The 22802-nt window shown below is 41.7% G+C and overlaps 1 protein-coding gene across 2 annotated transcripts in view; it reads left to right on the top strand.

Moving 5' to 3' along the window:
• SLC30A9 (solute carrier family 30 member 9) overlaps positions 1-22802 on the top strand; it is a 70718-nt gene that overhangs the window by 30554 nt on the left and 17362 nt on the right. For both annotated transcript variants that reach the window (XR_006290128.1, XM_037897868.2), the window contains exons 9-15: positions 7750-7852; positions 13602-13657; positions 15204-15339; positions 15828-15867; positions 16719-16790; positions 17249-17356; positions 20179-20344. Coding sequence is in view for 1 of the 2 variants with exons in the window: in XM_037897868.2 (XP_037753796.1) it covers positions 7750-7852; positions 13602-13657; positions 15204-15339; positions 15828-15867; positions 16719-16790; positions 17249-17356; positions 20179-20344 (681 nt within the window). In the remaining variant the exon portion in view is untranslated. The remainder of the gene's footprint in view (positions 1-7749; positions 7853-13601; positions 13658-15203; positions 15340-15827; positions 15868-16718; positions 16791-17248; positions 17357-20178; positions 20345-22802) is intronic.

Raw genomic sequence — 22802 nt, 5'->3', positions numbered from 1 at the left:
GCTTTGTCCACAGCTGGCAGCCCCCCTATCAGCTCCCCTACGCCCCCCCCCCCCGCCCCACAGTGCCCTCTGCCCTCCAGTAGACCCCGCAGATCAGTGCTCTCCCGCGGCAATCAGCTGTCTTGAGGCATTCAGGAGGGAGGAGCGAGGACACGGCGTGCAGGCTCCCCTCCTCTCCCCTGCCTCTTGAATGCCGCAAAGCAGCTGATTGCCACGGGAGGGAGGGGAGAGGCTGCACGCCGCGTCCTCACTTCTTCCTCGTGCCCCCTGAACATCGCAAGCTAGCTGATTGCCTTGGGCAGGAGGGCGGACGCAGCGTGCAGCTTCCCCTGTCTCCTGCCCGTGGTAATCAGCTGGCTTGCAGCGTTCAGGAGGCAGGGGATGGAGGAGGAGCCTGCGTGCCATGTCCTCGCTCCTTCCCCCTCCCTCCTGAGTGCCACAAGCCAGCTGATTGCTGCGGGCAGGAGGCAGGGGAGGGAGGCGGGAGGAGCGAGGACTCTGCGTGCGGAGTAAAGGTGGGGGGAAGAAGAGGCAGGTTAAGTGTGGGGGTTTGGGGGAAGGGGTGGAGTAGGCGGGCCGAGGGTTGAGGCCCCCCCCCCCTTGCCCCGTGCTTGCAGAGTAGGGGAAGCTGCTGCTGTGCAACATGCTTCTCCTAGCCTACAGCACCTTCAGCCTCCTTGCGTGCCTCATTGTCTCCAGTGCCAGTGGGCTGTGCCTGCGTGGGGTAAGGTGGGGGCACCTCCCAGCTATAGTACTGTACTATCTAGCAAAAAAAAATTTCCCTGGAACCTAACCCTGTTATACCAATAAAATAAAAACCAGCAGGATCTTATTAAAGAGGAAAAGGCAAAATACCACATTTATTATGAATACAGAAAGAATCATAGTAAGCAGTTAGTTATAGCTATAACATTCCATTCAATCTCATATTTATTCACACATTCATTCATACAAACACACACATGCGCACACACACACACAGGTTCTGCAAGGTTGTTATCATAGTTACCAGCCTTAGAGTTGCTCATGCCAAGCCACTGGCCAGGTGGCCTGGACATAAGGAGGGAGCAGGGCCTTGTCAGATGCTCATCTGATGCTCCTGGAAGTTGGTTTGCAGAATCAGACCCCAAAGTTCTCACTTTCTAGAGTCCATTTTTATAGGAATTTCTTCTTATGCCAGTCTATGGGAATTGCTTCATCATGCTGTTGCTGAATCAATCAGCAGATGTCACATTCCTGACGGCTCCTTGCTGCCAGATGTTATCTTGTTCTTTGGTTCTCCCATTCTTGAGACTGTTGGGTGGATTCCAGTCTACCCTCCAGGGGTCCTCTGGTTATTTCCACTTGACGCCTTCTTCAGCCGATGGACACTGGATTCTTAGGCTGGCACCTCCCTGATCATTCAGTTATTATCCACACCAAGCATCCATCCACATACATCCTCTATCTCTATTTTAATCACAATTGTTAATACAACAAAAGGGTGGGGAGTCTCTGGGTGCTGTTTCTGTTGTTACAGAGTATTGCTTTGAGTCTCTCTCTATGTGAATTGCTTTCAGAACAGACTCTGTCTTAGAATGTACTAACGCAATTAGCAGCTTGCAAGTTTCACGCATAGAGGGAGAGAAACAGTACCAAAAACCAAGAGATCTCTTAATTAGTAATACCCTGGAATTTAAACTATGGGGAATCAAACTCATTTCTGATTTTAATACAGAACTTCTTTAATATGGTCCAGCAACCCCCCGCCGCCATTTACATTCATTCTTATGGGGAAATTGGATTCACTTAACATCGTTTCACTTAAAATCGCATTTTTTCAGGAACATAACTACAACGTTAAGTGAGGAGTTACTGTATTTGGGGGCAAGCCCTGTGTCTTACTGGACAAGAGCAATCTCTGCCCCTCACCCCCAAATGGACTGATGTGTTGCATTCCTTACAGAGATTGCTCTGCCCCAATGTAATATTTTACTTTGTGGGAGAACCAGCTGAGAGAACGCAGTGCAACTACATTCCTAGACCTCTAACAGCTGATTATATCTGTGCAAAACCACAGCAAACAAAAGCTGTATTTCAAGCTCCGTTTGAGAAACATGGGGAAAAAAATCAATATTTGCCTAATAGAAAAGAACAATATTAGGGAAATACATTTTTCATTATCTGGCTTTGTAGAGGGTATTATACTGTCAGGCTAATACTGTTATGCTTGAGATGGCACTTTCTAAAATAATGTTTACAGTGGTTTATACTAAACTTTTCTAAAATCTTACCAATTGGGATGAAATTTATCATGTGTGTTCTCATTCTAGAAGTTTATACTGGAAAGGTTGAAGGAATTGTGTTGTACCATTTTCATATTATCACTGCACTGAAAAACACAATTTTTCATTTAAAAATGTTCAGATGCATTATTTAAAATTGTTTGCCATGTACTTGGTATAGTACTTTATGGAGATTTAAAAGACTGAGAAACAAATCATGAACAAGTGAAAGCCAGTGGTGTTGTACCTTGTTTTTCTTATAGTTTGTGTGGCTTTCTAGTTAAGTGCACATAGATCTGGATAGCCATACAAACACCAGACAGTTCTTGATGTTTGTGACGTTTTGGGGTTCAACCCAGACCAGTAAGGGGTTGTGTCACTGCCTATACTTCAGCGCTGGGTGCCCTAAATGCTATCCTGCTGTGGCTCTCAGCCCAGACACCAACAGCCAACATACAAGCATGCAGGTTACACCCTGGCTTCCACCACCCAATTACTGTTTGCAGAGTGACCCCAACATACCCACAGTCTGAATTTCCCCCAAACAGTCTCCCTGCAGTGTCCAGCCCTCTCCTGGAACACAGTCAGAAGCTGAGTTTGCTGCTCCTTTAAAGAGACAGAAACAGTAGTTTAACCATGCCTTAGTGGGTCACAACTGAAGATGCCAAATTCAGGACGAACTGCTGAGAAATAGGGCAAACACAACCCAAAACTGGTGCTGTAGTTTGACTTCTATTTTGGGCGGGGGGAGCAGGGGCCAGCGGGGCTCAAGCCACCTCCACACAGTGGAGTCCAGGGAGGGAGTGCCACCTTCACCCCCTGACTCACTTCAGCAGGCCACCCAATCTGTCTGGGTTGGGGTGGGGGTGGGGGAGTGCAACCAAAAATTATAACTCACAGGAGGGGGGCTTAGCTCAAAAAGTTTGAAAACAGCTTAGGGTGTAGGGACGGGGTGGCTGGGACTGTGTGCACATGGGGTAGCTCAGGGTGCAGGGAGGGGATGGCTAGGGGCTGTGTGCAGATGGGGTAGCTCAAGGTGCAGGGACGGGGTAGCTTGGGCTTTGTACACATGGGGTGGCTATAGGAGCAGGGAAGGGGGTGGCTAGGGGCTGTATGCAGGCAGGGTGTAGTTCAGGTTGCAGGGAGAAGGGTAGCTGGGGCTGTGTGCAGGCAGGGGGGTAGCTCAGTGTGCAGGGAGGGGGTAGCTGGAGCTATGTGCTAGGAGGGCTCCACTGCGGTCCCTGTTTCCAGAGGGGTCTGCCAGCCATGGAGCTGGGTCTCCCCACCCCAGGGGGCTCGTACCAGCTGCCTCTGAGGGAGCAAAGGGGCTGGGAGCTGAGGAGCAACTTCAATCTGGGGCACCAGCAGGAGATGAGGGAACGCCTCATCTGCCTGTTCCATGGCACCAGCCAGAGCAGCAGCTGCCCTGCACTGTCCAGCTCCCACTTCCCGCCTCCGACCTAGGAGAGGAGATGGGGAGGAGGTGTGGAGCTGCCCCCAGCACTGCCTTGTTCTTGTGCTGCAGTTTTGGTGGGGGGCAATGCCCTCCATGTCCCCAGCGCTGCCCATAGGCTCAACTTGGGGTTCTGGGCTTCAGTCACGTGCCTCCCGGCTTCAGCCCCACGGAGGGCGCTGGGGATCAGGGCTTCAACCCCATGCCTCCCGGCTTCAGGCCCGTGCGGGTGCCAGGGATCAGGGCTTCAGCTGCAGGGCTTCACAGCCCCCTTGAAAGGGCTCATGGACCCCCAGGGGGCCACGGACCCCCGGTTGAGAACTGCTGGGTTAGATAAAAAGTAAAATAAATTTATTCTATCAAAAGAGATGTTTTAAGTGAGTTCAAGTATAAGCGATAAAGATAAAGGGTTACAAACAAAAAAAGTTAAAACACTCTTTCTACTGCCTAAGACATAACTTAACAAGCTACAGTCTTTGTTTAAGGAAGTTTCCTCACCAGTCTTCCTTTTCCAGCAATGGCTGACTAGCTCTTAGTCAGGATCCTCACAGAACCCAAGATGCTTGTCTCCTCAGGTGAAGGATAACTTAAGGGTTCTCTGCCCGTGTCTTTATAGTCCAGTAAACCTTTAAAAGTCTCTCTCTCAAAGTTTATTGTCCCTGTTTCAAAAGATAGGAAGGCTTCCTGAGGGTGCAGTCTTCATCCCCTCCTTTCCCCTTGAGATTGTTAAATGATTACAGCCATGCAAATCTGCGGATATCCGTGGACCATGTTTGCGGATTGGATCTGGATACAAATTTTGTATCTACGCAGGGCTCTATAAATGATCACATTTTCCCCTCTTGCCCTCCTGATGGCTTTGTTTGCCTGGCGTGCAAATGTTCCTTTCTTTGTCTTTGGTCACATCTTTCTCAATTTACATGGGAGACACATTCAGGCAGCCGGAACCACATTCCTTTGGCTGGAAAAAACCCGTTGATCAAATCCCTCTGACATGCATGGTTTAAATGCATTTCAGTCATACACATCCATGTAATCCTTTTGTGGGTTGATCATTAATATTCTTGTGTGATGTATGTATGATAAATGAGTTTAGTTTTCCAGTGACACATTACATAACATCTAGGGATGTAAATACCATTTAAAAAGTTAACCGTTTATTTAAAAATATTTCATTTAAACGGTAAACCGTTTAAGCGGCTGGGGCTGCTCCTGCTGGCCGGTGCAGCTGTTACTGGTTAACCCACCTTAACCATTAAGACTCAGGCTTACTGGTTAACATTTTACATCTCTAATGCCATCTTTGAGATACAGATTATAACAGTGGTGAGTTGGGGTACACTGAATTGGTCAGGTCAGCTGAAACTCACAGTTAGATACCAGGGAGCTCCTTTCCTTCTGGCATAATGATGCTTTTAGGGTTACAGTGGCTCCTTAGTCTACTTGTGCTTTGTCATGCAGATCTTTAACAAGTAGCTCTCTGAATCTCCCTGCTCTGTGTTTACTGTCTGTAACCCAGACAGCACAATAATAATACCTAGATCTTATGTAGCTCTTTTCACAAGTAGATCTCAGAGCATTTTACATTTGAGGAAAAGGTTTAGCCATTATGCTGGGCTCTGACATCTCAAATTTGGATGCAGATTTTTGCATAGTCCTCAAATGTATTGTGTCCTCACAGACGTTCCAAACCTGGAATTTGGAGTAGTGCAGTAAAATGTCATCAATCCTGGTGGGACTCCTGTGTCATCTTAGAAGGCAGGAATCCTGCAGCTTTACTACATCTTTAGATAAACAGATTAGCTCCTTTTTTCTTTAAATGCAAAAAATTACATTGCTACAAGAAGTCAGGAAAATGTGGTCATGATTCCTACAGCAATTTGTTTGCATTGCTCATTAGTGCTAAAACTGTGTTGCACTATGGATAGGAAGAACAGCCTTGTAATTAAACATAGGACTGGAAGCCAGGAGAACTTAATTCTTTTCACTGTTGCTACAGGTTTCCTCTGTGACTCTGGGTTATTTATTAATCTGTCTGTTTTCCCATCTGTAAAATGTGGAATAATACTTCCTTAATCTGTGGGCTGCTGAGACTAAATTAATGTTTGTAAAGCATATTGAAATCTTTGAATAAAAAGCACTATAGAAGAAAATTTATTTAGCGCTTAAATAACAAGATGATAGGCACCTTAGGAATTCCTTAGATAAGGCCTTAAAATTAGCATCATATTCAGTAGTATGCGCAATCCTGTATACGTCCAAGAGGCAGATTTATGGTTTCAGAAGGAAATATAATAATCAATGCTTTGGTTTTTGTTTGTTAAAAAAACAACTACTATAGCATTCCATTAACTTTTTTGTTTATAAAGGATTAAAAAGCCCATATGGCAGTGTCGTTTTGAGCATTCCAATTTTGAACGTTTTTCATTACCAGTAATTTAAGAAGTTGTAACACTAGAAGGGACTGTTATGACCCTTTAGTCTGAATGACTGTATAACACAGAGCATAGAATTTCACCCAGTGTCTCCAACAGCTAGTGGTTGAACTAAATAATATGTTTTAGAAAGAAGCTTATATTTTAGAAATACACTTGCCAACGATTATACTACTATCATTATTAACTGCTGCACTCTGGTCCATAGAAGACACAAATATCAACATGGTGCTTGCCCGAGAGAGCTTGTAATCTAGAAAGCATCTTTAGAAAGACAAAGCACCCTGGGACACTCAGAGGGGAGGTGTTCATTTAATTTTTTCTTCCTAATGTAATATTCTTTCTCCCCCAACCACCCCGTTGTATCTTGGATGGAACTTAAGTGAAATGAGACTGTGAGGTTACAGCTGGCACACTGAGATTGAAGGAGGGCTTTATACAAGAAGGCGCACAAATATAAGTGGGAGGGAGAAAGAAAGAAAGAAAAAGAGATTGCTGAGGCATGTGCCACTGTGCTAAGGGTGGCAAGGATGGACTAAAACAGTGGTTTTCAAACTGCTGGATCGTGGAATGTAAGGTACTGCATTGCAGCAGCTCTGGTCAGCACCACCGACCGGGCCGTTAAAAGTCTGGTCGGTGGTGCTGCCCGGCTAAGGCAGGCTAGTCCCTACCTGTTCTGACACCACGCTGCGCCCCGGAAGCAGTCAGCAGCAGGTCTGGCTCCTAGGCAGGGGGGGCCATGGGGCTCTGCGTTGCCCCCACCCTGAGCACCGGCTCCCAGCCAATGGGAGCGGGGGTGGGGGGACGGTGCCAGTGGGTGAGAGCCGTGTGGAGCTGCTTGCATGTCTCCGCTTAGGAGAAGGACCTGCTGCTGGCTGCTTCTGGGGTGCAACGCGGTCCGCGGTGCAAGGAGAGTCAGGAAGCCTGCCTTAGCACCCCCATAGCACCGCTGACTGGGAGCCGCCCGAGGTAAGTCCATGCCCCAAACCCCTGCCCCAGCCCTGAGCCTGCCCCCTAAACTCAGAGCCCCTCCTGCACCCCAAACCCCTCATCCCTGGCCCAACCTTGCAGCCCTCACTCCCGCACCCCAACCCTCTGCCCCAGCCCTGAGCCCCTCCCAAACCCCTCTGCCCCAGCTCCGTTGGGTCATCGGCATAAACAGTTTTCTTCAACTGTGTCGCCAGAAAAAAAAGTTTGAAAACCACTGGACTAAAAGATCCGACATTTATAAATTGGGAAGTAGTTGTGCAGTGTCTTGAAGGTGAGGGCAAAAGATTGCAACTTGCAAAAGTATAGCTTATGATATGCAACTACTTTAAAAGTCGTGTTTTCCAAAAATCCTAACTGTATATCCCTATATACTCCACTTAATTGAAAATGTTTTTAATCTAGTAAATATTGCAGAAGATGTGTACACATTCACTATATGTACTAATCACTGATAAATTGACTTTTGGTGAAATTTAGTTTCCTTATTTGCTGATGGTAACATATGGTTGTACAAAATGTCTTTGATTTCACTGTGATGATTTAAAATACTGAATGTTAATTTTCATATGATATTGCTAATTCAGCTTTCTTCTCTCTCCAATCTTAGAAATGGGTTGAATTTTTTCTTTAAACTACTCGCATGGGTTTACACGGGTTCTGCAAGCATGTTTTCAGAAGCTATACATTCTTTAGCAGACACTTGCAACCAGGTGAGTAGTGCTTCCATTGCCCTTGTTTAAGTTAAAGTGATTTGTAGTTAACTTCCATGGAGGAATGCAGACCCTGGAAACAGTTGTGTTGGTAGCAGATAGGAACATTGCTCTCAATTCAGAAATCAAGTGGCTGTCTCTTGGTGACGGTTGATTAGGATGAAAAACTACAGGGCACATGACAAGTACAGGGGAAGTAGCACATTGCGTTTAGTTTTGTGAGGTGAGTTGGGGTGTCAGAATACTGCTCTGAGCTTTGTTGGAGCATGTTGTGTAAAATAACACAAAGTTGGAGAGAGAGGCTGGAGACCAAAAATTGAGCCTTCAGGTTCTCTCTGGCTTTTAGTTTACATTGATGTTGTTAATTTGTCATTTCCATTTTTAGAATTTGCCACAGACTGGCTCTAAACTGTTGCATATTGCAGTGGTTTTGCCTCTTTTAACACTTGTAGTGGACATTTTTATATTAATTTCTGTGGTTTTGCATGTTTTTCATTTGAAAGTAAAATAGTAGGTAACACTTCAGTAAGAATAGCTTTGGATTTCAACAATTTCGGCAGCCATTTTAACAGTGTCAAGGCTGATCAGTCTAAGAATTTACTTACCTAGACTGTTGTCACATCTGGGAGAGCATGCCTTCAAATGTCAGTTAACTTATTGCTAAATAATTCCTGCCTTGCAAAGCAAGGCATTCATATTAGAGACCATAACAATGCTGTTATGACTAATCTATGATAAGGGTACATTTGTTTATAGTATGGGCATGCAATTTTTTGTAATATGTGAATATATTTTTTGGCTGCAATATCAAAGTGAATTCATTTAAAGAAGAAAGGATAACTAAATAGTTTCTGTCAAATTGCATGGTGATTTAGGCATAACCTTGTCAGAGAATGATGGGGGCACATAGCAAGCAGCCCTGAGTTGGTGAGCCTTCCAGGAACAATGTGAGTTCTGAGTACAACATTAACTTTACTTGGCTCTTTTACTCAGAACCTAATGGTCTCTCCTTGTATTGCTGTAGCCCGCTTGTCTCTTAATATTATCCTGTGTTTTGATGTACATAATTTGATACACAATTTGTAAATTAATAGCAGAATTGTTAATTAATGAATTCATACTGACACTTTAACCTAAAACCTTGGAAATGGAGAGAAACTGGAGATTCTGTAGCTATCTTGTTTCTGATTAGTGAAGTTTGGACTAATACTTCTGTTGGTGTTTCAGTTTTTGTCTATATTGCAGATATGTAGAAGTATTGTTCTTCCTTTCTAAATTAATAATTTCCCATATCATCGACCATGTATCAGGTGAGGTGGTATGGTTCAGTGGAGAAGATACAGGATAGGACTCAGGAGACCTGGGTTCTATTCCTGGCTCTGCCACTGACCTGCTGGGTGGCCACGGGCAAGTTGCTTCACCTCTCTGTGCCTCTGTCCACTCAGGTGAGGCTCATCAGCTGTGCCAGACAGTCCACCTAGGACAGTGGTTCTCAACCACTCCTGGGGGTACGTGGAGGTTTTCCGGGGGTACATCAACTCATCTAGATATTTGCCTAGTTTTACAACAGGCTTCATGAAAAGCATGAGCAAAGTCAGTACAAACTAAAATTTCATACAGACAGTGACTTGTTTATACGCTCTATATACACTGAAATATAAGTACAGTATGTATATTCCAGTTGATTTATTTTATAATATGGTAAAAGTGAGAAAGAAAGCAATTTTTAAAGTAATAGTGTGCTGTGACACTTTTTTTCTATTTTTATGTTTGATTTGTAAGCAAGTAGTTTTTAACTTAGGTGTACATTGGGGGCATGCAAGACAAATCAGACTCATGAAAGAGGTACAGTAGACTGGAAAGGAGGAGAGCTACTGATCTAGGAGAAGGAGAACTCTGATTTCAAACCGAAGTAATCAGGCCTGGCCAGCCAGTTTTAAAAGTGTTTTGCTAATCATACATACTTAGGGCCCTACTAAATTCATGGTCCAATTTGGTCAATTTCAAAGCCGGGGTTTTAAAGTTAGTCAGTTTCATGTTTTCAGATGTTTACATCAGAAATTTCATGTTGTAACCATGGGGATCCTGACCCGAAAGGCGGTAAGGGTTAGGGGATTGCAAAGCTATTGTAGGGGAGTTTGGGATTGCCACCCTTAATTCTGCCTGCTTCTGGCAGGGGTGCTGTCTTCAGAGCTGGGCAGCCAGAAAGGAAGGCTACTGGCCGGATCCTAGCTCTAAAGTTCGTGCCATGTCAGCAGCAGCGCAAAAGTGAGGGTCGCAAGGTATTGAGGGGGTGGGTTATACCATATGTCCGTTTTTCCTGGCAGTCTCTTGCCCCAGTGTGGGGCTGACAGCTGGAGCCGCAGCCGCTACGTGTGCGGGTGGGGTGATAGCTGGAGCCGTGGAGCTTCCTGCAGCCAGGGAAAGTTCCCAAAGGTGCATCTGACCCACCCAGGGAGCAGCCCCTGCAGGGGGAGAGGAAGTCTTATCCGTTCCCATCCCCAGTCTGGACTAGCAGCTGAAGCCCTGCACAGGGTAGAAGTCCCTGGCTGGGTACCAGATTTCACAGGGGATATCAGATTTCACAGTCTGTGGCATGTTTTTCGCAGCCATGAATTTGGTAGGACCCTACACATGCTCTATAGGTCAGCATTGCTGACCCTGACTAATGGGGAAAGGGAAAGAAGAAGACAGTAGATCATGTTTCCTCCTCATATCTTAGCCTGTTTTTTTCCTTTGGTCTAAGTCCCATCACATTTCACTTCTCAACTCCTTTTCCCATTTATATGGGGTTAGAGGTGCCCACAGTTCTTTGCCACTCCTTCTGGCACGGGTTTGTAGGTCTTGGTGTTCGAGTTCTTTTCTCTTCATACTTCTCTTGACAGAGAAGTATAGTCAGTCTTCCATGTCCTTTGTTGCTGTCGTTGTCTTCCCGTGCTTTCTTTTCTGGTCATTCTTCTCCCATTTTTATCACATGCCCAGCCTACTTCAAACTTGTTCTGTTCAGCCTATCTATTGCTGAAAGTCTCACGTTCATCTTCCTCCTAGTTTTGTAAGTAATAAAGTAAAATTGCATTTAAAAAAAAGTTAAAAGAATGTTAAAGATACAACGTTAAGCACTCAAAAGTTAGGAAATACCAGAATTAAGAAATACCATACAACCTTAATTTGGCCACTTTGTCAGTATGTGTTATAAAAGTCTTATCCAGCATCACATAGGAAGAGTCAGGAATAGAATCCGGCTCTCTAGAGTCTGAGTTTAATGCCTTAAACACAAGAGAGGCAACCTTCTGCCTCACTCATTGTCCATCCTGTACAATGAATATTAGTCCTGTAGAACAAATAGGATATGATAATGTAATTGAAGGCTATCTCATAATGCATACGTATTAAGGGGGGCCAAATCAAGGATACTTGGGTAACCATAATTCTGGCATTTTCTATCTTTTGAGTGTCTGACTTTGCAACCTTAATTCTTTTTTAATGTAATATTTCAAATGTAATTTGCTAGGCTTTTTTAAAAGGAAGCAGAAATAAAGAAATTGTATTGTGTGGAACAATACTGAGCACCTTCATGGGTCATCAGCAGGATTTATGAATTCAAGACGCTTAGATCCGCAGTGTCACAAGTACTCCTGTTCTTTTTGAATATAGACCTCTACCTCTCTAGCTAAAAGAGTAACTGATAGCAGTAGAAGGCTGTTATCCACAATGTGGCTCGGTCACCAGAAGGGGGTGTGACAAATTTTCCTTTCTTACCCAGCTAGTTGCTAGATAGCAGAGGAGTGTTGGGAATCTGGTGTCTTAGATTCTGTTACTGGATCTGGATGGGATAGTGGCTACATACAGCACAGCTAAGCACATAGATTTGGTGCATTTGTTCTGAAAGGCAGTGTGGCAAAGTGAATGAGAGCTGGATCTGCCATATTAGAGAACTGGTCCTTTTATGCTATTCCACTGATGTGTAGGGGCCAGAAAAGGGGCAGAGTAGCTCCAGGGAGAATTCTTCTAGTGTAGAAGCAGTATAGAGCTGGTGTATATGCTTCCTCTACGTTGTCCCCCTTGCAGCCCCACTTGTAGGATATTTCAGAGATAAGCATGTATTATGGGGGGAGTGACTGGAACCCCCTGACAATTTTGGTCTATACTGCAGAGAGGTCCGTGGATAACCCATGATTTGAGGTTGCCATAAATTATTAGAGCAGCCTCGAGGGTCTTCTCTAACTGACTCTGAAGGCCACACTGGCTCTGAGACCAGCCAAAAATTAGTGATGCAAAAAGTGTCTTTGCCACCCTACCAGCTCAGGTTGTGCCTTGTGTGTGGCATTACTGTGGAGAGGTGCAGGATAGAATCTTCCCCCTAGGCTGTATTTCCAGTTCTGCCAGAAGTGACCTTGTGCAGCCTTTCATGTACTCCATTTGTAAAATGGGAATGATACTACCTGCTCTGCTGTTTAATATTTAAAGACATGTATGGAAATAGCTTTACAGACAAGACCTTACAGATGACTTTATCAAAGTAGGTCAATTTTAAGGCAAAACAACTTTGACAGTTTGCCTTTTAAGGGTATTCTTTACCAATATATATGCACGAAAACATTTCTCATTTTAATTGGGAAATTATCAAGAAAAGTTAAATATTTATCCCATTGGAGATGTCTTTTTTGTTCAGGTATTTATATGTGAGTTGTATATATGGATAAAGCACACTGAGATTTTAATCCTGCAAAGATATAGCATGTGCTTAAACACCCATTAATATGATTAAGTGCATGTCTACACTTACTGGGGATCGACGCTGCAGCGATCGACGCACCAGGGGTCAATTTAGTGGGGCTAGTGAAGACCTGCTAAATCGACTGAAGATCGCTCTCCTGTCGACTCCAATACTCCACCGGAACGAGAAGCGAAAGGTAAATCGACGGGAGAGTGTCTTGCGTCAACCCAGCATAGCATAGACACCGCAGTAAATTGACCTAAATTATTCACGTAGCTGGAGTTGCGTAAGGTCGACTTACCCTCATAGTGTAGACAAGGCCTAAGACTACTCATGTGATTAAGGTTAAGCACAAGCCTAAATCTTTGCAGTTTCAGGGCTTGGATTTACAAAAGACTGCACCATCAGATTGAATCCATTCTAAACGATCTATCAGAAACGTATCAACTCAGATAATCCGTTTTTTCCAGGTTAGGCACAGACGGTATATTTTTATTTTTTCCAGTGTGGTGACTTGTTACAACTAAATGTATACCTAGGAAGTTGAAATGTAAACGTAGGCTATTTTAATTTCAGTTTGCCTTAAACATAATGGAGATGAGTATACTTATTGCTATAGTTTATTCATAAACTTCTGTTCGGACAGTTTTTGTTTTTTGGTGTTTTGTTTTGTTTTTTAGATTAAACAGCCTTTGTTTCCTGATTACACCCAAGTGGAGAATGCTACAAAAATATTTATACTATTATATTAAACATGTTCTTAACTTCTGTTTAAATTGTTGCTTTAAACTTCTTGCAGCTAGAACTAATCAGATTTATGTGAGTTAGTTTTGGATGACATTGTCCTGTCTGGGAGTGGATGTTTCTTGTGAAATTACTGTAATTTGAGCTAATGTGTTTTTGTTTCTAATGCTAAATATGAAAAATCAGCAAGTTGGATCTAATTTTATTTAATCATATTCTTTAAAGTTAGAACTAGTCTCAAAGTTTTTAAGACTTCCTACAGATGTTTTTTTCCTTTGCATTATGCAGGCTTTGCTAGCATTGGGCATCAGTCAGTCTGCAAGGACACCAGACCCTAGTCATCCGTAAGGCCATTGTCTTTACTGAATTTATCTTGTGGAATAAATAATTACGGTTCAATAATTATATATGGGCTTAAAATCTTTTCTTTCTTGTGTGCAACCCTCTTTTTATTTAAAGGATCTGTTGTAGTTTCTGAATAGGAGATGAACCATAGTTTTTTTTTCCTTTTTGTTCCACCATATTAATCCAGACAACTTGAATTATTTTAAGTAAAATAGTGGTACTCGTATGTATATCCAATGTTTTCATTTTTTCTAAACTGAAATGAATAACTTCCAGTTTTACAGTAGAAGTAATAAGAAAAATGTGGGTTCCTACCAAATTTCAAGAGTTCTAAATGGTCATGACTTGGCATGTTGTTTTGACATTGTAAGCTTTGAAACTTGTATTTCATTTTCATTGCTATTAGGAAGATGCATTTTTATGGGCCCTATCACCTTTTCCAGTAGATAGCTATACAGTATTCTGTTCATAGTTCTGATTTTTTTCCTGCCTGGATGGCAGGATTTGGGCAATACAGTAGTAATGAGACTGCATTTTCCCCCTTCCCAAAAGACACTGTTTTTAGGAAGGAAACCCTTTGTTGAGATGGTAACAAGAAGTTCTTGGCATAAACACACTAGTTTTAATTTGTATACTAATAAGGGATTTAAGGTTATGTTCTTACTACTTTGTAAATTTTAAAGTAGTCTTACAGATATACTGTGGTTCCAACCTAAATTTTAGGTATTTTCACCTCCGAGGGCCATCTAGTTACCCTCCTGGATAGTAGTTAAAATGTTGTGCCTTGTTTGGGTTCACAAAGTCAGGCAAGATTTTCTTCAACTAAGAATCTGAAGTAGCTTCAGCTAAGGCTTCTGATTTATGTTTGTTTACCAGATTCAGCCATCTCAGAATAAGATCCTTTTTTTAATCAGGATCCCCTTCCCTTCTCAGTCTTCCCCTTTCCCTCAAATTATGCCCCTCACCTGCACCGTCATCTCTTTTTGCAATGCTGCTAAGCAGGAGTGGCATTTAACACAATGATGTATTATTACGATGTCATTTTAATTTTACCAAAAATATTTAAACCTGCAAACATTGGGGATTTGCAATCAGCTGACCTATTAAGTTTTATGGTATTAATTTAAAGAAAATGAAATTTGTAGACTGACTGCACATGAAGATTTCAATTAGAAGCAGCATTGCAAGGCAGTGTAAATGTTAGCCCATTCATTAAATACCTGAATGAATTAAAAAAAATTAAATTAATTTCATTAATATAGCCATGGTACATAATATTAAAGTAATACAACTAAATCTAAGTAGCCTGTGTGGAGAAAGGATTAGAAAAATATTGAAATTAAATAACATTTACATTGTTTTATATATATTTTAAAGAAACTGGATGTCCTTTTCCATCAGTATTTTCTTGGATTAGATTAGATTTTAGCAACTATATTTTACTTAACTATCAGGAGCTCTAGTTTATCCTTTATCATCAAGCATCTGAATATATTTTTAAAGTGGCAGGCATCTTTTCCTAAACCACTTTTTGTTTTCACCCAGGTATGGCTTCACAAATATGCGCTATATTGCCTCCCTAATTAGTGGGGTTGGCATTTTCATGATGGGTGCCGGACTTTCCTGGTATCATGGAATCATAGGCTTACTTCATCCTCAGCCCATGGAATCTCTTCTTTGGGTAAGTCAATTTTTTTCTATTGGATTTTAAAACTATGGGTGGTAGGGATGGTTTAATGTAATGAAACCTCAGTATCTGAAATACCTCGACACCCTGAAACAAGAAGTTTGAATCCTAGCAGGTTAACCAAGCCATCTGAGGTAGTATGTTCAGTGGAACTCAGTGTATATGCGTGAGGTTATTTAAACCAATTTCCTCTCTGCTTTGTATTGACACTGATACTTTAGTCCATTTTTTAAGAATATGGGGTTGTCCTGGTGTCCTTAGCCAAAAATTTCCCTCTCTCTCCTTATACTGGGTAGTGCCTTATAATCTGGTTGGTTGTTCAGTCTTCTGTTTGCCACCTAGAGATGCAGCATTGCAGTTGTGGGTAAAGTGATTCTTGTATGTAAAGTTCTTTTGGAGATTTTGGGATGAAAGCTTCTATATAAATGTGAAACTATATACATTCAAAATAATAAAATACTAGTTTTTTTTTATACTTACAGGCTTATTGTATCTTAGCAGGATCACTGGTGTCTGAAGGAGGTATGCAGTGTCATGAAATATTTGTGTTGCTTTATTCATAAGCTGATAATGCAGGCTCAGCAGTCTGTGGTGATAATTTATTAAGTTTTTGCTTACAGAACTGCAAAGTTTTGAGCTCTGTTGTTCACAATTGCATTGATGTTTGACATCCTGGAAAACTTTTTCATTGCTTTTAATTTACTTGTGTTCTATTTAATCTTCTGCTTCAGGCAAAGGAAGGAAACTAATATAATGTGGTGTGTGTCTGTGTGTGTGTATGTATATTCTAGGTCTATAGTCATCTTATAGGATGTGAAAAATACATATAAGAATGTCTGGTGCACAATCTGAAAAAGCAAGCCGTTTGCTGTTATGTGACAGTAGTATTCATCAGTGGGTTGGCTTGTGTGTAGAGAAAAGTGTATGGGTAGGGCTTCTCTTTATGAATTGCCACTGCTCACAATACTGATGGCCAGAAAACTTTCCTGGTGACAATCACTTGTAATATTATATTGATTTGCTTAATAGAACTATTGTTTTGGGATATTATGTGCTGTGTAAATACAAGATTAGAATTCTTGAATTCTCACATTTGAAACATGAAAAAATAATTTTTAAATTCAGAATATTACAATTTTCATTGTATTTCTAGGAAGAAATTATTGTACTGTACTCTGTATGTGTAAAACTTGTTTATCCCTGTACTTCATGGGTCTGATTTACCAAAGAAATTTTGTTGCTGGTATGGTTGGTAGGAGCACCATAATTAGTTTGCTATGATATGAGCAAGAGTTTCTCCCCCACTTCCTATAGTAGAAAGTTGGTCACTTTGCCTCTAACCATTTTCAGCAACAGTATTACTTTTGTTTCAGCTACACTTCTTGTTGCTATAAATGAAGTTCGAAGGAGTGCCCAGGCCAAGGGTCTGTCATTTTATCAATATGGTATGTCTCTTCATATCAGTATGGCATGTGTCGTTATTTAAAATAGGATTTATTACTTGAATTTGCATACAAATAAGAACAGTATAATTACCTGTTTCTCTTGTTTTACATGAGTCATATGATTATGAATGCTAGTAACAGGTTTTCACCCAGTTTGTAAAATATACTTATTGCCTTATTTAATACTACTTACACACTTGAGTACTAATGTTGTTGCGTTTTGCAAAATACATTTCCCATTAGTTTTACACATCTTCTGGACAAGCTTCCTTAATTGGTGTACACTGTATTATATGTATTTGTGAACACTTATGGAAGAGTTTAGCTGTAAAGTATAGGTTTTTACATACGTGTAAATATATTTTTTATATTAGAATTAGAACTGTTTACAAAACACTGTGAATGATGTAACAAAGCTAAGACTTCCGCATTCGTGTAATTTTTTGTTAAATATTCAGTCAGACAGAGTCGTGATCCCAGTACAAATGTGGTGTTGTTGGAGGATGCTGCAGCAGTTTTGGGTGTGACGTTAGCTGCTACTTGCATGGGTCTGACTTCTTTAACAGGTAAAAAAACTCCATCTTAAATTGAGGCTGACTCAATTTGAGACAATATCCTCCTGTTTTGTATGCTTGGTATGACCATACCTTTTGACTCCCTTTGTTAATTGCTTTAAATGTATGCACCTTTTTCATTTGGATTATGGGACTCTCCCCGTCTTCCAACTCTACAAAATCAGTTGATAAGAAAAGAAAATTTCACTTTTGACATCATCCATTTTAAATTTTTTAATCCACTGATTAGTCATTTATAAACTACACTATTGTATGATATATGATTGGTATATGATAACTAAGGCTACGATTTGGTCGTGGATATTTGTAGTAAAAGTCAGGGACAGATCACAGGCAAGACACAAAAAAATCACACAAGTTGTGACCTGTCCCTGACTTTTACTAAAAACATTCCTGACAAAATGGGGAGGGAGGAGGGTCCAGCAACCTGGCCCTCCCCTGCCAGCAGCAGCTGGGAGCTGCAGGGTTCCCATTGCTCTGCAGAGTTGGGGCCGGAGTTGTGGGGGATCCTTTCCAGCAGCCACTGAGCAGCTCCAGGGTTCCTCTGTTGCTGGCGGCAGTGGCTGGGCAGCTCAGGGGTCCTTGCTGACAGTGGTGGCTGGTCAAGTGTGGGGGGGGTCCCTCTGCCACCGCCAGTGGTAGCTGTGGGGGGGCCCCTTCTAGTGGCCGCTGAGCAGCTCTGGGATCCTTCTGCCTGCAGCGGGGGTGGGGACCGGCTGCTTGTGACGGCAAAGCAGCTGCAAGGGGGACCCTACCAGCGGTGGCAGCTGGGTTACTCAAAGGTCCCCGCTGGCGGCCGGTCAGTTATGGGGGTCGCCTGGGCTGCTACAGGAATCCCCCACTACTGGCTTCAGCAGATGTTACTGAGCATGCTCAGTACACCCTAAGTAGCACATTCAGTCAGCAGTTTTTCACATTACACGGCGGCTGGTCAGCTGTGGGGGCCCCCAGTGTCACAGAAGTCGGGGATTCCATGACTTCTGCCACCTCTGTGACATAATCGTAGCCTTAATGAAAGCACTACATAAGCTTCAGTTTATGCAGAGTGGTGCCCCCAAGATTATACATACATCTGCTTTTCAACCCATTCCTGCAATAATGCTGTTTGTCTCTTTGATGGCATTCAATTACATTTCATATTGCTTTAAAAAAGCTTGCATTAAAATCTGTCAGAACTGATGAATCTGAGTGATTTTCTAGCAGTATATTTTAATGAAAATCTCTGCCCCTTTGCAGATCTTTTGGAGGAAGCTTTTACTGTGGTGAGCTTCCACAGTTGTATATTACTCTCTAATCTGATTTCAAGTATATTGATTTGAAGGTATTTGAAATTAGGAGATATTTGAATGCCTTTTTTCAAACCCCTGTTATTGGTGAGATTATAGCTTGAAACATCTCTAATAATGCTACTGAAGGATCATATGGATTGGCCTTCCTGTTCTGAAAACTTGAGGGCTTAAGTCATTCACACTCTTACTCACTCCAGTGGTTGCATTGAAGCCAGTGGGACCACTTGCAGACTTTAAAGTTTGTATGATGGGTCATTTTCTTTTAACTGGATTCGAGTTAACCCAACTTGTAGTTGAATCTTTTTATGAAAAGAGAATCTATCGTAGTCAAATATGTAAATCACTTTCTCTCTAGTCTGGTTACATAAACTCATATTCTGGGAAGCTGTGCACAGCCTTCTTACTGAGCTGTGCACTGTTTTACTCTGCATGAAGGGAAGATTTAGGGAGGAAATCCTATTCCCTTCCCCCAAGATGTAGCTTTGAAGTTATGACTTTAGCCCCAAAGATACATGGTAGCCTTAATACTCCTCATCTGCCAAAATAGGTGAGGAAAATAGAATGGTCTGTATAACAACAGATTTTGTGGCCCTGTACAAGGGCTGCAGAACGAAACTGTGTTAAGGAGTGTGTGCATTCTCTGCATTGTAGCTCTCGCTTCCCCACCATGCAAGAGTCAGAGAGACCCAATAGCCTGTGAGATTAGGGTTATTTGCCCATTAAAGGGTGTTGGTTTTTTGGAATTGACCTAGTAAGAATTGGATAAACATGGTACCTTTCTTTATAGGTCTTCACTAATTAGTTGCCTCACAGCTTTATTTGCTTTACTTCATCTTTGACTCCTTTTTGTTTTGTGATACTTTATATTTCGGATACTATGTAAAAATATGCAATGTTGCAGACAGAAAAATGAATATAAATAAATATATAACGTGCCTATTATGTAAGTACTGTAATGTATTCCAAGATGGATTTCTGCTGCTGTCCTGTTGTATATTATTGCTTGCATGTTTTAAGGCAAATAAGAAAGATACCTGTTTTTATAAAAAGATTGAGTAATGTTTTTCTCCCTCTTCTCCATCAAACTGATGGACCTTACTGCTAACTTGATATTTATTCTTTTTGAAGGCTTTACTCGTTACATAGAACAGAAAGTGGGTCAAGATTTTGGTTATGCTGATGGTATTTTCACTTGCATGATGCCCGTGCCCGGGAATCTGAGCACCTAACAAAATAGTCTACAAATTCATAAGTCATAAGGGGGGTTGGGAGGAAGGGCATGAGCGCATGGGGCTTCCAGGACCTGGGACATGAGAGATTTTACTTTAAATCTTATATTTTCTTTATTCAATTTTATTTTCTTAACCAGAAATAAAGACAGGGTTCCCAGTACATACTCTAAAGAAACAGTAATTCCTGTGTAGAGACAACGTACTGTCTGCTTTTCAGTATTACAAAGGCTTTGTTTTTACGCTTTTCGAAGTATTCTGTGAAATTAATTTCAACTGTTTTTTTTGTGTGTAGGCAACCCTTACTATGACAGCCTGGGATCTCTAGGTGTGGGAACTCTGTTGGGAGCTGTATCAGCTTTTCTCATCTACACCAACACGGAAGCATTGCTGGGACGATCCATTAATCCTGAGCAGTTACAGCGACTTACTGAGTTACTGGAGAGTGACCCTGTCGTTAGGTAAGATGAGGATCTTGATAATATAAAAAGTCTCTTATCAAGCAGATCAAAAAGCAGGAAACTAGCATTTGTCTGAGGAAAAATAGTTCAAGGGCATTTTAAGACAAATTAAGTAATTGAAAACAAAGGAGCAGAGATACCTCTCTTGCATTGATTTTTCAGTCTGAATATGGCAGGATCAGGGTTTTGACAGAAACCTGGTTTGGTTTCCTGTGCTAAAAATTTTACTGACTGAATTGACAAACAGGAGAATTAAAGCTTTAGCTAAAATAAAGCCTTCAAATGTGTTTTGTGGTGCACTATACTATTAACTACAGCAGTCGGCCCAAGAATTTTGAGGGAAAGAGACACAAATAAAATTAGTCATGTACTGTAAAGTCATATTTCCTTGCTCTTTCAGTATCTATCTTAAAATTCTGGTACTTTTATCCCTTTAATTTTTAATAAAATAGGAGCTGACCCTTGCTTTCAATATCCTTTACCCATAGCTATTTTTTCTGTCTGTGTATCAGTAGCTGGAATATTTATGGTGTTCATCTTTATGTATTACTGTCAGTTTTGGTCAACAAAAATAGATGAGTCAGTTTCAATTTCAAGTACTCCTGCAGTAGTACAGTGCTGTATCATTTGGGTTGCAAAGAAAAAATTTGAATAATATGCTCCTCGAACGTGGTTGTAGTCATAGAGCAGTGGTTTTCAACCTTTTTTCATTTGTGGACCCCTAAAAAATTTCCCTAAAAAGACCCCTTTGGAAATCTTAGTCATAGTCTGTGGACCCCCAGGAGTCTGCAGACCACTGGTTGAAAACCATGGTCAGAGAGATCTGGGAACCCTGCTTACAACACATCTCCCCCTCTCTAAGGTCCTGTCTGAAAATTCAAACGTCAGGTACTAACTCTCTAAAACATTTGTTAGCCACACGTTAATATGGGTGGTGGTGGATGTTTTAACAGTACAGTTAAAAATCAGTTGTGTGGCAGTTACAGAACTAGCAGCACCTTTGACCCCTTTCTGGTCTCGGAGTGTACCCTCCCCACGTTAAATGTTAGACCTCTTGGCTTTACCTGTCCTGAGATGGAATCCTGCAATTTCCCCCACTCTTAGACTGGGTCTTTGTGAGCCAACTGTGATTTCTCAGCAGGTCTCACAGGGCTCTAAGGCTTACCTTTGGGAGCTGTAGCTAGTGGTTAATATGATGAAAAGAGAGGTTTCTTAAAACAAAGTATTGCTTAATCTTATCAGTAAGAACACTGCAAAGCATAGGAGAAAAAGGATTTTAACACAATAAACAATCCACACCTATATCTTTCTTCCCCAAGACTTACTATCCCCTTGAAGCTTAGGAGGGCTCAACTGCTTCAGACACCCTTCACAGGGCCAAGCTGTGTCTCTGTTAGCGTATTCTTCTGCGAACAGCTCACTGGCAACTGCCCCACCTTCTCTTTCTCGCTCTCTTCCTCCTCCTCCTTTTCCTCCCTTGTAATTACTCAGAGTTCTATGCCAGAAGGAACCATTCGATCATCTAGTCTGACTACCTATGTATCACAGGCCACTAACTTTCACCAAGTGGCTCCTGCAGTGAGAAAAATAATTTGTTTGATTAACATATCTTTCAGAAAGGCATTCCGTCTCAATTGGAAGACGTCAAGAGATGGAGAATCTACCTCTTCTCTTGGTAGTTTATTCCAATAGTTAATTACCCTCACTGTTGGGGTTTTGTTTTGTTTTTTTTTAAAGGTGCCTAATTTCTTATACGAATTTGTCTGGTTTCAGCTTCCAGCCATTGGGTTTTTTGCTTTAATTTAAAGAGCCCTTTAGTACTCAATATTTTCCTCCCCGTAAAGGTGCTTATACACTGTAATCAAGCTACCAACTCTCCATCTTCGTCTTGATTGAGCTCTTTAAGTCTCTCACTGTAAGGTATTTTCTCCAGCCCTCAAATTGTTTTTGTGCATCCTGTACCTACTTGAGGCCCTCATCATCCTTTTAAAAATGTTGACACCACAAGTGTCTGCAGTATTCCAGTATCGGTCTCACCAACGTCATAGGCAGAAGTAAAATCACCTCCCTACTAGTACTCGCTACTCCCTGTTTATACATCCAAGAATTGCATTAGCCCTTTTTGCCGCAGCATCACACTGAGAGCTCATGTTGAGTTGCTTGTCCACTATGACTCCTAAGTCGTGTTCAGAGGCACTGTTCCCCATGGTACAGACCCCCATTCTGTAGGTATGGTCTGTGTTACTTGTTCCTAGATTTATAGCTTTGCAGTGGGCTATACTAAAATGTGTTTTGTTCGAATGGGCTCAAGTTACCAAGCAATCTAGATCACTCTGTATGAATGCCCTGTCCTCAACATTATTTACCACATATTTCTTTATTCAGAATGTCATGTGGTACTAAGTCAAAAACTTTATAAAAGTCTAAGCATTGTACATCTGTGCAGTTACCTTTATCA

The sequence above is a fragment of the Chelonia mydas genome, chromosome 4, assembly GCF_015237465.2.
Source record: "Chelonia mydas isolate rCheMyd1 chromosome 4, rCheMyd1.pri.v2, whole genome shotgun sequence".
In the NCBI taxonomy this organism is placed as follows: Eukaryota; Metazoa; Chordata; order Testudines; family Cheloniidae; genus Chelonia; species Chelonia mydas.
The sequence above is the reverse complement of the archived record's forward strand: the minus strand, read 5'-3'. Positions and strand labels throughout refer to the sequence as shown.